The 15453-nt window shown below is 38.5% G+C and overlaps 1 protein-coding gene across 1 annotated transcript in view; it reads left to right on the forward strand.

The window, feature by feature from the left end:
• Positions 1–15453, forward strand: part of WDR7 (WD repeat domain 7) — a 437463-nt gene that overhangs the window by 51426 nt on the left and 370584 nt on the right. Inside the window, exons 12-13 of the mRNA XM_029910906.1 lie at positions 35–255; positions 12816–13011. Coding sequence (XP_029766766.1) covers positions 35–255; positions 12816–13011 — 417 coding nt within the window. The remainder of the gene's footprint in view (positions 1–34; positions 256–12815; positions 13012–15453) is intronic.

Genomic DNA, 15453 nt, shown 5'->3' on the forward strand with positions numbered 1-15453 from the left:
TTTTTTTTTTTTTTTTTTTTTAATTATTTCCCAGGTTGGCCACCTCACAGAAATCTCCGGGCTCATCGGAACAAAGTTACATGTTTACTGTATCCTCATCAGGTCTCATCTCGTTATGACCAAAGATACTTGATCTCAGGTGGTGTGGATTTCTCAGTCATTATATGGGACATCTTTTCTGGAGAAATGAAACACATCTTCTGTGTCCATGGTGGAGAGATTACACAGCTTCTAGTTCCACCAGAAAACTGTAGTGTAAGTTTATATTAAATGCACACTAGTATCGTGGATTCCTCACTTATCTATAATGCAGTCCTCCAAAAATTATATTGACAGAACCCTCATAATGAGTGTGCATATATACAGACATTTTGGACAAAACAAACAACATTTACTAAATTGAGAGACATATGTCGGCCAAATACAACTCACATTGACATGTGTAGGTGTTAATTGTTGAGTTAGGAGCAAAGTGAAATTATTTCATGATTTTGCTTTTTTTAGTTGAGCAATTAAGACAGTCTGGTTTGTCAGAATTAGCTGGATACATTGGTACACTTGTATCATGTTGCTCTTATTTTTTAAAAATTTTAGTCAGCACCAAGCTTTTAACTGTATGCATTTCTAAATTAATCCATCACTGTAATATGTAGGTCCTATTGTTACACTTAATGAATCTTAATCTTTTGTTCTACTCTATTCTGTTTTAGAAATTATTAAGTAAAAGAATGAGCTGCTGGTTCATTTTTTTGATAACTGAAGTTGAGTTATAATTTAAACTGTTTTACACAAAATACACACACGTAAATATAGATATATGCATATGCAAAATATATTAAGTCTTGGGGATTGTCTATACAGTGAGTTAGTGAGTGACAAGCTGTGGTGTAATGTGTAGCACTTTAGCCTCCCGTACAGAAGCTGTCTGTGTGGACCCTACTGCTTTGTGCTAAAAGTCCCCTAGTGCAGTTTCCCCAGGAGGGGAAGTGAGGAACCTCTGAGTTGCTGCTCCTTTAAGAGGAAGGTAGTGCAGAGGACTAGAGCCACAAAGTCATCAGAAGAAAAGAAAGTGAAGCAGAAGGGAAAGGGGAGCAAGCAAGCGTAACTGCTGCTGGTTCAGTAGGAGTGTTGGCTGTCTGGAAAGGGCATGAGGAAGAGAGACAATAGCAGAGGTCCCAGACAGGGCAGTAGGGGCAGTAGTCATTGATTTTGGAGGTGGGATACCCCCACTGCAGTTGAGTGGTTTTGTTTTTGGAAAGAGTTTATTTTGGGGAATGGGAATGGGGTGAATAGGGACCTAAGGCAAGTATTGGGGGTATTCCTGAGGAGCATAGAAGGGAAGGAGGGAGAGATATGGGGGAGGGGGTTGTTTTTCGTGGGAAAACTGGGGGCTGTGTATGGTGGGAAAGATGGGCTGAGTTCCTGGGGGCTGGAGGCTTCAGGAAAAAGAACCAAAGGTTCTCTTCAGGAATTTGGGCTGAGGAATGTGCTTGCAAAACGGGTTGGGGGCTAGGTGCGGGTTAAAGGCAGAGATAAGTGGGTTTCTGAGGGGTGGGGCCACTAAAAGTAAGGTTTGAAAAAGGTCATCTCTTCCCTTTCCAAGCCCATCTGGTACTCTAAATAAATGGCAGAGCACTTTGGAACCTAAAGTTTGGGGTTAGGGGCTTGAACTGAGAGCTGGTTTTAGGCACCCAATTCAGTAGTAATAATATAATATATGGAGATATACCTATCTCATAGAACTGGAAGGGACCCTGAAAGGTCATTGAGTCCAGCCCCCTGCCTTCACTAGCAGGACCAAGTACTGATTTTGCCCCAGACCCCTAGGTGGCCCTCTCAAGGATTGAACTCTCAACCCTGGGTTTAGCAGCCCAATGCTCAAACCACTGAGCTATCTCTCCTCCCTAGCAGTAGAAGGGAGTGTAAGATGGACATTGGGGCAGCTTTAAATAGTCTTTCCCTTCCTGGTAGCATCCCTTGATATTTTGCAATACCTTTTTTTTGGCTGAAAAGGTTGGGTACCACTGGAAGGAAGTCATATGACCTTGCCAACTTCCTGCTATCTAAGTTTTTTTCTCTTCCTTTAGTTCGGCACTGTTCTTGGCTAAGCAGTTCTGCTTTATTCTTGTTCATTCCCATACTCATAATTGAGGTTACGGGCAATAAAGAAAAATTCATGGAAGCTCGTGACCTATCCGTGACTTATACTAAAAATACGCATGACAAAATGGGGAGCTGCGGGGTCCCTACACCACCATGGTGGCTCCAATCTGTGGGGTACCCCCGCTGCGGCTGGGAGCTCGGGGCCCCCACCGTTCCTAGCTGTCACAGGCAGTGGGGGGACCCTGCAGCTCCCAGGTGCTGCCAGCTAAAGTCATGGAGGTCTCTGGAAATCACGGATTCCATGACTTCTGTGACCTCTGCGAGAAAATCGTAGCCATTATAAACTCCACCAAACTTCCCTCCTAAATTAAAATATTTTGCTGAGAGTGAACTTTTTATGACCAGATTTTAAAATCCCTGCCAAAAAAAGAAAAAATTCACAATAGAACTACTTACAACTAGGGCTGTCGTGTGATTAAAAAAATTAATTGCACGATTAAACAATAATAGAATACCATTTATTTAAATATTTTTGGATGTTTTCTACATTTTTAAATATATTGATTTCAGTAACAGCACAGAATACAAAGTGTACAGTGCTCACTTAATATTTATTTTTGATTACAAGTATTGGTACTGTGAAAAAATAAAAGAAATAGTATTTTTCAATTCACCTAATACAAGCACTGTAGTGCAATCTCTTTATCATGAAAATTGAACTTACAAATGTAGAATTATGTACAAAAAAACTGCGCTCCAAAACAAAACAATGTAAAATTTTAGAGCCTGCAAGTCCACTCAGTCCTACTTCTTGTTCAGCCAATCACTCAGACAAACAAGTTTGTTTACATTTGCAGGAGATAATGCTGCCCGCTTCTTGTTTACAATGTCACCTGAAAGTGAGAACAGACGTTCTCATGGTACTGTTGTAGCCGGTGTCGCGAGATATTTATGTGCCAGATGCGTTAAAGATTCTTAAGTCCCTTCATGCTTCAACCACCATTCCAGAGGACATGCGTCCATGCTGATGATGGGTTCTACTCGATAACAAAGCAGTGCGGATCAACACATGTTCATTTTCATTATCTGAGTCAGATGCCACCAGCAGAAGGTTGATTTTCTTTTTTGGTGGTTTGGGTTTTGTAGTTTCCGCATCTGAGTGTTGCTCTTTTAAGACTTCTGAAAGCATGCTCTACACCTCGTCCCTCTCAGATTTTGGAAGGCACTTCAGATTCTTAAACCTTGGGTTGAGTGCTGCAGCTATCTTTAGAAATCTCACATTGGTACCTTCTTTGCATTTTGTGAAATCTGCAGTGAAAGTGTTCTTAAAATGAACATGTGCTGGGTCATCATCTGAGATGGCTATAACATGAAATTTATGGCAGAATGCGGGTAAAACAGAGCAGGAGACATACAATTCTCCCCCTAGGATTTCAGTCACAGATTTAATTAATGCATTTTTTTTAATGAGTGTCATCAGCATGGAAGTGTGTCCTCTGGAATGGTGGCCAAAGCATGAAGGGACATATAAATGTTTAGCATATCCGGCATATAAATACCTTGCAAATGCCTGTTCTCACTTTCTGGTGACATTGTAAATAAGAAGTGGGCAGCATTATCTTATCATAGAATCATAGAATATCAGGGTTGGAAGGGACCTCAGGAGGTCATCTAGTCCAACCCCCTGCTCAAAGCAGGACCAATCCCCTGACAGATTTTTGCCCCAGATCCCTAAATGGCCTCCTCAAGGATTGAATTCACAACCCTGGGTTTAGCTGGCCAATGCTCAAACCACTGAGCTATCCCTCCCCCCTGTAAATGTAAACAAACTTGTTTGTCTTAGCGATTGGTTGAACAAGAAAGTAGGACTGAGTGGACTTGTAGGCTCTGAAGTTTTACATAGTTTTGTTTTTGAGTGCAATTATGTAACACACACAAAAAATCAACAGTTGTAAGTTGCATTTTCTCAACAGAGTGTACTACAGTACTTGTTTGAGGTGAATTGTAAAATACTGTTTCTTTTGTTTCATTTTTACAGTGCAAATATTTATAATAAATATACACTATGATTTTAGTTACAACACAGAATACAATATATATGAAAATGTAGAAAAATATCCAAAATATTTAATAAATTTCAATTGGTATTCTATTGTTTAATAGTGTGATTAAAACGGCGATTAATCACAATTAAATTTTTTAAATCACGATTAATTTTTTTTAGTTAATCGTATGAGTTAACTGCAATTAATTGACAGCCCTACTTACAACCTTAACCAAAGCAGGACAAATGAGTTGCTGTGTTTTGTAATAATTACAAAATAAACCTTAAAAGTTCTATCCCTCCCCCCAATGTTCAAGATTGGCATCCTTTTCAGGAAAAGAACACATGCAGCATATTGATTTGAAGCAAAGGTGGTAAGATCCTCTATAAAACTAATTTCACAAATGGAAGAATTACTGCTAAGTTAATGACCTATTTGGTTGTGCATCAATAGATGTGCTTAAAGACCAAAGGGCCTAAATGATACATAAAAAGTGAAGGGGGAGGGGGCATAGGCATATTTGCTGAATGCCTGGCAAACATCCGTTCTGTTGAGCATTTGAGAGCTGCATTATGTGCTGATCACTGAATCATAATATCTCTGTTTAGCTGGTTCGATAAAGTCTCACTTAACCTTTGACCAGAGCACTACTATTTATTGCAGTGTGTATGCAGATTACACCTTATGGCATGTTAAGTGAAAAGGAATTTTCTTCCAATTATTTTTAAAATCAAACTCTATGAGATCCTACAGTCTGACATGAATCACTGTTTGTTTCTTGAAGATGTTGTCAATGTGTGGATTTTTCATGTGTGGATTATTTTTCTCAAATTTTTTAAAATAACTATTACATTTTTACACCAAAAGATAATGGATGAAATATAGTAATAAGCATGGATTCTGTTTTTTAAATGAATGATTTTTAGTCTAGGCTTTTTAGTTAAATGTAGACATTTTTAAAATATAGTTTAATTACACTTTCACGAATGTGCTAATCTTAGCTGCACCAAGGAGCAAGCCACCTTAATGTAACAGAAGATGTTTCCCATGGTCTTAAAAGTGTATTTTTCCAGCAGAAAAAATAATGAAGAGGGTGAGGGTCCTGGGCACAGGATTTTGTTCCTTTGAAAAAGAACTCTGTTAAAATCTTTTAGAAGGTTATAATTGGACAGGAAGCTGGATAAATGCAGTGTCCGCATAAATGCATGAAGAAGAAGAATTTTTCTTGCATATAAAATGCCTTATTTCACAGGATCCAAAATATCATTACAAATTATACATGCATCACTACTGAAATGCATGTTCATGAGTGGATAGCTTCTGGCACCTGATGCACAACACGATACACAACAGTGTGTGGAGGGAATTTTAGCTAAGCTCACGGAGGCAAGCCTTATAGAACTTTTATTGTCCATGTTGAGCATAATTTAGGTACTTACATATTGTAACTTGTTAAAAATTTTATTTTCTATTATAAATCAGAAGGATTGAAACAATTCAGTTGTCCTTTATTTTGCAAAGACACTTGCATCAAAATAGTTTATGATCTTTAATAATGCTCCTTCAGGTGCTATTCTTCCATTCATTGTCTTTCTGTGCTGCTACTAGAGGATTTCTTTAGAGAAAATGTCTTTCGAGGTTCTTCTCCATTTGTGATTTCATTCCTTGAAGGTTATTTGTTACTATGTCATTTCCTGGGATAGTTGTAATAACATATAATAAGCATTATTTGGTTGATAATTTAGTGTGGAAATTTTGAGATTACACGTTACTCTTTGTTTCATTCTATATTGATTTTTTTTTAAATTTTGTTTGGCATCTACTTTTTAAAAAAATGATACTGTAGTGACACGAGCTACTGTTTTGTTACTTATGATGTTTGGCTTATCACAAGTTAAATATCAGAATATTTGGAATCTCAGTGATGCCACCATTGCCTTACGCTACATGGCCCTGAGCCTGCAAACACTTATTCGTGTTGTTGACTTTATATACATGAGTAGTTGCACTAACTACTTATGTGTGTAAGCCTTTGCATGATCAAGCCTGAGCTTGATGATAATCATACTTAGCTGTGTTCCACTCCTTTGCAGCTATTTTCAAATAGCTCTCCAAAAAAAAAGGTAAAATATAGAGGGCACTCTCACATACTTAAGTTAGCAAATGTCCCATTCTGAGTACCGAATACCAATTTTGGTGGGAGACGCTTATTAAAATAGATCTAAACCTGGCATAAATTATTACAGATATTTTAATGGAACACTTTTTGTATGAATTGATGAAGCTGATAAATTGTCAGTAGAGACTTCCATTATTTAAGGAATACTTTACTTTTGCTTTTTTAATAATCTTGTAATGAATAGCATTTAGGGTCTAAAGAGAATAGTGATCAGAACAGTTCAGTTGCTGTATGGCCCATTATTTCTGTTTATGTATATTGAGTGGTAAATTGATAAATAATTTCTTGCCATCATTTCTAAAAGGCCTGTATTGTCCCGTGCCTTGTCCTTTCAGATGTTGCTAATGAAGGTGTTCAAGCCACCATTACTGGAGATGTAAGGACAAGTTAGATAAAGCAGTAGTAAGACTAATATTGTAAGTATTAGGGCTGTCAAGCAATTAAAAAAATTAATCACGATTAATCGTGCAATAAATCACACTGTTAAACAATCATAGAAAATCATTTATTTAAATATTTTTGGATGTTTTCTACATTTTCAAATATATTGATTTCAGTTACAACACAGAATACAAAGTGCACAGTGTTCACTTTATATTTATTTTTATTACAAATATTTGCACTGTTAAACAAAAAAAATAGTATTTTTCAGTTAACCTAATACAAGTATTCTAGTTCAATCTCTTTATCATGAAAGGTGAACTTATAAATGTAGAATTATGTACAACAAATAATAGCATTGTTTTATTTTTGAATGTAAAACTTTAGAGCCTAAAAGTCCACTCAGTCCTATTTCTTGTTCAGCCAATCGCTCAGACAAACAAGTTTTGTTTATATTTGCAGGAGATAATGCTGCCTGCTTCTTGTTCACAATGTCACCTGAAAGTGAGAACAGGCGTTCGCGTGGTACTGTTGCAGCTGTGTCGCAAGATATTTACATGCTAGAGGCACTAAAGATTCATGTGTCCCTTCATGCCTCATCCACCATTCCAGAGAACATGTGTCCCTGTTCATGACAGGTTCTGCTCGATAGCAATCCAAAGCAGAGCGGACCGATGCATGTTTATTTTCATCATCTGAGTCAGATACCATCAGCGGAAGGTTGATTTTCTTTTTTGGTAGTTCAGGTTCTGTAGTTTCCGCATCTGAGTGTTGCTCTTTTAAGACTTCTGCTCCCTACCTTGTCCCTCTCAGATTTTGGAAGGCACTTCAGATTCTTAAACCTTGGGTCAAGTACTGTAGCTATCTTTAGAAATCTCACATTGGTACCTTCTTTGCATTTTGTCAAATCTGCAGTGAAAGTGTTCTTAAAATGAACAACATGTGCTGAGTCATCATCCGAGACTACTATAACATTAAATATATGGCCGAAACCTAATCAACGAGCGTCATCAGCATGAAAGAATGTCCTCTGGAATGGTGGCCGAAGCAAGAAGGGGCATACGAATGTTTAGCATATCTGGCATGTAAATGCCTTGCAGTGCTGTCTATAAAAGTCCCATGTGAATGTCTGTTATCACTTTCTGGTGACGTTTTAAATAAGAAGTGGGCAGCAGCATATCCCGTAAATGTAAACAAACTTGTTTGTCTTTGCAATTGTCTGACCAAAAAGTAGGACGGAGTGGACTTGTAGGCTCTGAAGTTTTACATTTTGTTTTTGAGTGCAATTATGTAACAAAAAAATCTACATTTGTAAATTGTTTTCACGATAGAGATTGCACTGTAGTACTTGTATGCGGTGAACTGAAAAAAACTATTTCTTTTATTTATAATTTTGTTTTTTACAGTGCAAATATTTGTAATAAAATAATATAAAGTGAGCAGTGTGCACTTTATATTCTGTGTTGTAATTGAAATCAAAATATTTGAAAATGTAGAAAAAACATCCAAAAATATTTAATAAATTTAAATTGGGATTCTATTATATAACAGTGCAATTAAAACTGCGATTAATCGTGATTAATTTTTTTAATCGTGATTCATTTTTTTGAGTTAATCGCGTGAGTTAACTGTGATTAATCGACAGCCCTAGTAAGTATGCTTTCAAACTGGAGAGGGATCCGAAAGAATGATCCTCACAAGCTTTTATGGCATACCTACTGTAATTCTGATGCTTATGGTGCTCTGTTGTTCAGCACTGGGCCTGATCTGTGCCCTGTACGTGCATGTAACTCCCTTTGATATAAAAAGAGGGTTGTGATTTTTATAGCGTTTGAACTGTGCATTGTGCTTTACAGATATCAAAGAATTCATAGGATAGGTTCTTGACCCCATTGATATAAAAACTCATGTATACTTTGGTGGGATAAGAATTTAGCTTATCCTGTATATTCTAAATTATGTTTATGCAACACTCATCGGCGTGTGCTGTAATTTACTGCCAGGATTAGGTATTCATTGGTAAATAGAAGTTATATTTTGTTAATGAATGGACTTCTGGAGGTAATGATTATTATGGGGGTTTGGGGTCCTAAACTGGTTGGACTGATCATTTGATGACAGTAACTTCAGCTGCTATTGTAAAATGACTTCAACCTAATTCAGAATTCATTTGTTGTATGCCTACTGCCATTCTTTAGATCAGTACCTCCTAAACGGTGAGTCCAGACATACCAGTGAGTCGTGAGAAGTTTCTAGATCATAGAATATCAGGGTTGGGAGGGACCTCAGGAGGTCATCTAGTCCAACCCCTAGACTTTACTCTAGAGTTGTTACTTCTGGGGGAGGGATAGCTCAGTGGTTTGAGCATTGGCCTGCTAAACCCAGGCTTGTGTGTTCAATCCTTGAGGGGGCCACTTAGGGATCTGGGGCAAAAATCAGTACTTGGTCCTGCTAGTGAAGGCAGGGGGCTGGACTCGACTCGACTCAATGACCTTTCGGGGTCCCTTCCAGTTCTATGAGATAGGTATATCTCCAACCCCCTGCTCAAAGCAGGACCAATTCCCAACTAAATCATCCTAATCAGGGCTTTGTCAAGCCTGACCTTAAAAACCTCTAAGGAAGGAGATTCCACCACCTCCCTAGGTAACCCATTCCAGTGCTTTACCACCCTCCTAGTGAAAAAGTTTTTCCTAATATCCAGCCTAAACCTCCCCCACTGCAACTTGAGACCATTACTCCTTGTTCTGTCATCTGGTACCACTGAGAACAGTCTAGATCCATCCTTTTTGGAACCCCCTTTCAGGTAATTGAAAGCAGCTATCAAATCCCCCCTCATTCTTCTCTTCTGGAGACTAAACAATCCCAGTTCCCTCAGCCTCTCCTCATAAGTCATGTGCTCCAGCCCCCTAATCATTTTTATTGCCCTCCACTGGACTCTTTCCAATTTTTCCACATCCTTCTTGTAGTGTGGGGCCCAAAACTGGACATAGTACTCCAGATGAGCCTCACCAATGTCGATTAGAGGGGAATGATCACGTCCCTCGATCTGCTGGCAATGCCCTACTTATACAGCCCAAAATGCCATTAGCCTTCTTGGCAACAAGGGCACACTGTTGACTCATATCCAGCTTCTCATCCACTGTGACCCCTAGGTCCTTTTCTGCAGAACTGATTCCTAGCCATTCGGTCCCTAATCTGTAACAGTGAATGGGATTCTTCCGTCCTAAGTGCAGGACTCTGCACTTGTCCTTGTTGAACCTCATCAGGTTTCTTTTGGTCCAATCCTCTAATTTGTTTAGGTCCCTCTGTATCCTATCCCTACCCTCCAGTGTATCTACCACTCCTCCCAGTTTAGTGTCATCTGGAAACTTGCTGAGAGTGCAGTCCACGCCATCCTCCAGATCATTAATGAAGATATTGAACAAAACCGGCCCCAGGACTGACCCTTGGGGCACTCCGCTTGATACTGGCTGCCAACTAGACATGGAGCCATTGATCACTACCCGTTGAGCCCGATGATCTAGCCAGCTTTCTATCCACCTTCATCCATTCATCCAGCCCATATTTCTTTAACTTGCTGGCAAGAATACTGTGGGAGACCGTATCAAAAGCTTTGCTATAGTCAAGGAATAACACATCCACTGCTTTCCCCTCATCCACAGACCCAGTTATTTCCTCATAGAAGGCAATTAGTTTAGTCAGGCATGACTTGCCCTTGGTGAATCCATGCTGACTGTTCCTGATTACTTTCCTCTCCTCTAAGTGCTTCAGAATTGATTCCTTGAGGACCTGCTCCATGATTTTTCCAGGGACTGAGGTGAGGCTGACTGGCCTGTAGTTCTCTGGATCCTCCTTCTTCCCTTTTTTTAAAGATGGGGACTACATTAGCCTTTTTCCAGTCATCCGGGACCTCCCCCGATCGCCATGAGTTTTTAAGCGACACGGGCCGAGGGATGTGCTGGTTGTCCTTCCCGCAGCCCCCATTGGCCTGGGACGGCGAACCGCGGCCAGTGGGAGCCGCGATCGGCCAAACCTGCGGACGCGGCAGGTAAACAAACCGGCTGGGACCGCCAGGGGCTTTCCCTGAACAAGCGGCGGCCCGACTTTGAGAAGCACTGCCATACATAACACATTTATTTGGTTTCAGAGTAGCAGCCATGTTAGTCTGTATCCGCAAAAAGTACAGGAGTACTTGTGGCACCTTAGAGACTAACAAATTTATTAGAGCATAATAAATTTAGCCCACGAAAAGTAGCCCACGAAAGCTTATGCTCTAATAAATTTTTTAGTCTCTAAGGTGCTACAAGTACTCCTGTTCTTTTTACATTTATTTGGGTACATGATGTTATTTTAATCTCAAGACTTTACTCTAGAGTTGCTACTTAGAATACACCTTGGTTCACTTGCAGGCGGTTGGATTTGTTTTGATTTTATATTCTAAAGGTTTCTCCTGTTTATTTTCATCTGAATAAAATCATATGTGCCAGTCTCTCTAAGTACTATGGCCTTCATTTAGGGAAGCATGTGTTTCAATCCCTATTCAGAAAAACAATTTACACACATGCTTAAGTGCTTTTCTGAATCAGGGCCTGTATCTGTTGTGGCAAACAATACACAATGATGTAAATACTTATAGAGTCTATCTCATTTACTTTAATTGTTACTGGATGTTTATGGCTCCATTCAACTTATAACTGTTTAAAAAAATTAACACCTGCCCAAAATTAAATGTAATATTAAATGTAGTTTGCAATGATGCTTGAATTTAAAGGCATAAAAAGAAATTGTTCAGCAGTATCTTGCTTATCGTATTCTTTTCTATTCGAATTATTTCTGATGGTGTCTCTATATGTTGATTTATTGATTAGTTATAAAGGCACATTTTTGTGTTTTCAATTATGCAAACGTTAAAAGAACCACAGCCAGTGGTAATAAAGAATAAGATTTTTTTTTTTTTACAGAAAATCTTGTTTTGGCAAATCACCTAAACACTTATTAATTGCAAAATGAGAGCTTCAGGAGCAATATATGCTTCTTTGATAGAAATTCCCCTTTGTCAGCTGTGTTTTTTGCCCTTTAAAAAATAGGAAATTGGAGGTGCAAATACCTTCTTCCTATCATTTCCTCTCCTACAGCAAAGTTGTGAATTAATAGATTTACTAAAAATACTGTTTTAGGCTCTGATTTTGCAAATGGCTCTATTTAGGCAGACCCCCAAGGAAGTCAGTGGGAAGCTGCATTGGCACAGAGATTTATAAATGCAGAGCTCCCTTCTGGATCAGGGCTGTAGTGTTGTTCCCTGTATTGGCTCATGTTTCATGCTGTAATATAATAAAATGAAAACAAAGATTCTTTTGAGAGTAAATAATCTGTATTTATTTTGAAGGTGAACTATTTTGTCAAATGGCTGAATTATTTTTAAAAGACTGCAAAACTGTTCAAAGACATGCTTATTTCTTGTTCTCATTGCATTAATTTTGCATCTTTTCAGAAAACATCTCAGTAACTGTTTGGATGAGATGCATTTTAAAAAAAAATATATTTAAACCTTATCTCAAAATTTTCTTCTAATAAGGAAAAATGTTAGGTAACTTCAGTGATCACTTTTTAAGAACAAATAAATGTATATCAAGGTTTGAAAAGTTCAGAGCCTCTTAATTAATGTTAGTTAAGTAATATCATTGGTTTTGTGTAGTGGTTTTCAGATACTTCCATACTGAGACTCTTGTACCATTAAGCAATATAGGAGATGCACAATGTTCATTATCCCCTAACACCTGTTCACAACCTGCCTAGATAAGCAAGTATGTTCAAGTGGTTAAGAGGTAACTTCCTAAATTCTGTTCCCAGCTCTTCAATATGTGCAATCTTTAGCAAATCACGTAAGTTCTCTGGGTGAAATCCTGCGCCCATTAAAGTCAAATGGGAATTTTGCCATGAACTTTGATGGGGTTAGGATTTCACCCTCTGTGTCTTATCTGTAAAATGGGTAATGGTAGTAATTACAAAACTCACAGATTGTTAAAGTTTGTTTGTTACTTAGATCTCTGATGAAGAGTGATATGGAAATGTAAAGTAATCTTATTATGACACATTTTATTTTTCAGGCAAGAGTCCAGCACTGCATCTGCTCAGTAGCCAGTGACCATTCAGTAGGACTTTTGAGTTTGCGAGAGAAAAAATGCATTATGCTAGCATCTCGTCACCTTTTCCCTATTCAAGTAATAAAGTGGAGGCCTTCAGATGATTACCTGGTGGTGGGATGTGCAGACGGATCTGTGTACGTCTGGCAAATGGATACTGGTAAGGTCAAGTGCAAGAAACTGAACAAAATATCCCTTCATTTGGAGCTAAATTCTACTTTTTTGTTCTAAAAGGTTTGTCTAGCTTTCCATCTGCAAGACAGATTGGCATGACACCAAACATACATTATCACATGTTACTTTTGGGAAATATGACTCTCTAAATATGGAGTATATCTAGGATTCTTTGGTGCCACAAGCTCTTACATACATTCCAGTAGCTGAAACCAATAATTAGTTCTTGATTAGATTTAGAGAAATACCGTTAACCGTGGTTATTTTCCCCCCACTTAATTTCTTATTCATCTTTAGGAAAGCTAGTCAATGCACTTGGGCTGGCAACTACTGGACACACTGATGTAGATTTCAGTAACTGTCTGTTGTTTTCGTTTGTCCTTAACCTTGAAGTAACTGCTGAGTAAGCACAGACTAGTGGTTAATCAGCAGGACTTTGATTCAGGAAATCTGGACTTTTATTTCCAGATCTGCCATTGACTTAACCTCTCTGTGCTTCAGTTTCCTTATCTGTAAAATGGGGGATCAACTACGGCACCCCCGTGAGTAGGTAAATATGATTATTTGTAAAGTGCCTTAAAATTATGTGATGAAAGGTGCTCTATAAGCTGTTCTAAGTAAGTAAGTAAAAGATAGATAATACTCAAAATTACAGCTTTGAATTCAATTGGAAGCATTTAAGAGGATGAGAATGAGTTTTAAATAACAGAACGGACAACAGTGTATAAAAGTGATAGATATGATGTAGAAAATGTATATATTCTAAGCTGTTACAGACATAGAAAGGAAATAAATCAAAATACGTATGCGGTGTTCATCTGTGGAAAGCCATCCTCTCGTTAAACCTACCACTGCAGTGAATCAGTAATATGCACATCTTCAAATAGACAGTTAGCCTGCGTGACCTGATTCATCACATTGTTGGGGGTGGGGGGAAAACATTACAGTAACAGATATCTTTCCCTGATAGGGAAAGAAGAGGTGGTTTCTGAACTTCAGGGGAAAATATGAAATGTACTAGAAGGGGAAAGGGAAAGCACATCATGAGGTCTTATGAAATATAATTGGAACAATAACAGGACAGCGCAATAAGGAGAAAATGTTTGTGTGGAACCAGATTCTTCCAACCTAGCAGATGAATGTAGCAAATTGTGAAAGGCTTTTTTCGTTTTTGACAGTCTGTGAACTTCTCTTCAAGGCAGATCTTTCTTCATATCTGATGTCGTAGCTAGTTAGTTTTGTTCCTGTGTTGCTTTTCTCTCAATACATGATACCAGGTAGAAGCAGGAGGAGTTCCCGCAGATGTGCCGTCTATTTATCATTACTTCACAATCTGAAGTAGAAAATAACATCATCTATTGGGTTATGTTGATGATTTCACATACTGTTCAGTGTAACAATGTGAATTATACTTTCATGTACCAGCAAAGCTTTGCTTACTGAGATGGAGGCCTCCATCTGTGTTTCCACTAGGGAAAGGAGCAGTTTTAAATCTCACTGTGAGGGGGTGCAAATGAGCTCCATGTGAGGGGTTGCTGCAAGGAGGAAGTGAATAAGCACAGTTGTCTGGCTACTATGCTCATGGCTTTTCCTGGCAACTTACACTGACTTATGTAGTTGTGCTGGCCTGTGTGGCCACCCTGGCGTAGGAGAGGTCATGGCTTCTTGTTTTGCTTCAATCCTTTGTGACCTTTTCAGTGCCTGGGCTCTCACCCACAGTTTAAATCCTGGTGTAACAGGGGTTACGTAAGACATTAATAAGCTTCTCAAACATCATTAACTGAACTGATACATATAATATTCCTGCTACCAAAAGTGTTTCCACAGTAGGATGTGGTTTAATATGAAAAGCACTTATATTTCTATTAATTGAGATTATTGAGCTAGGGAGAAATAGGTTGGTTTTTTTACTTAAGATGCTTTGGTAACTTATTTTAACTCGAACTGGGGCACGATTTAAAAAAAAACAAAAAACCAGGTTGCAAGCAATTTTTTAAGTGATCTTATTGTAGGTATGTAATTGCCCAAATTGGAATTTTGCAGGGATAGCATAACATTTCCATCTGTGCAAAAAAAACAAAACAACCCAAAACCAAAAAACCTTTAATTATCACTCATAGTCCCAATTTACTAGTCAATGACTATTAGCCAGGATAGGCAGGGATGCAAAACCATGCTTTGAAGTGTCCCTAGCTTCTGTTTACCAGAAGCTGAGAATGGGTGATGGGATGGATCACTTTATGATTACCTGTTCTGTTCATTCCCTCTGAAGCACCTGGCATTGGCCACTGTCAAAAGACAGGAAAAAAGAGGCTAAAAGATCAGTCATATACCAGACCATATACCAGTCAACCATTTCTGTCATAACAATGTTCTACTGTGCCAATATCCCAGCACCCATTGTTCCAATATTCCAAGTTCAGTACAG

Source organism: Terrapene carolina, unplaced genomic scaffold (genome assembly GCF_002925995.2).
Source record: "Terrapene carolina triunguis isolate 2854851 unplaced genomic scaffold, T_m_triunguis-2.0 Scaffold69, whole genome shotgun sequence".
Lineage (NCBI taxonomy): Eukaryota > Metazoa > Chordata > Testudines > Emydidae > Terrapene > Terrapene triunguis.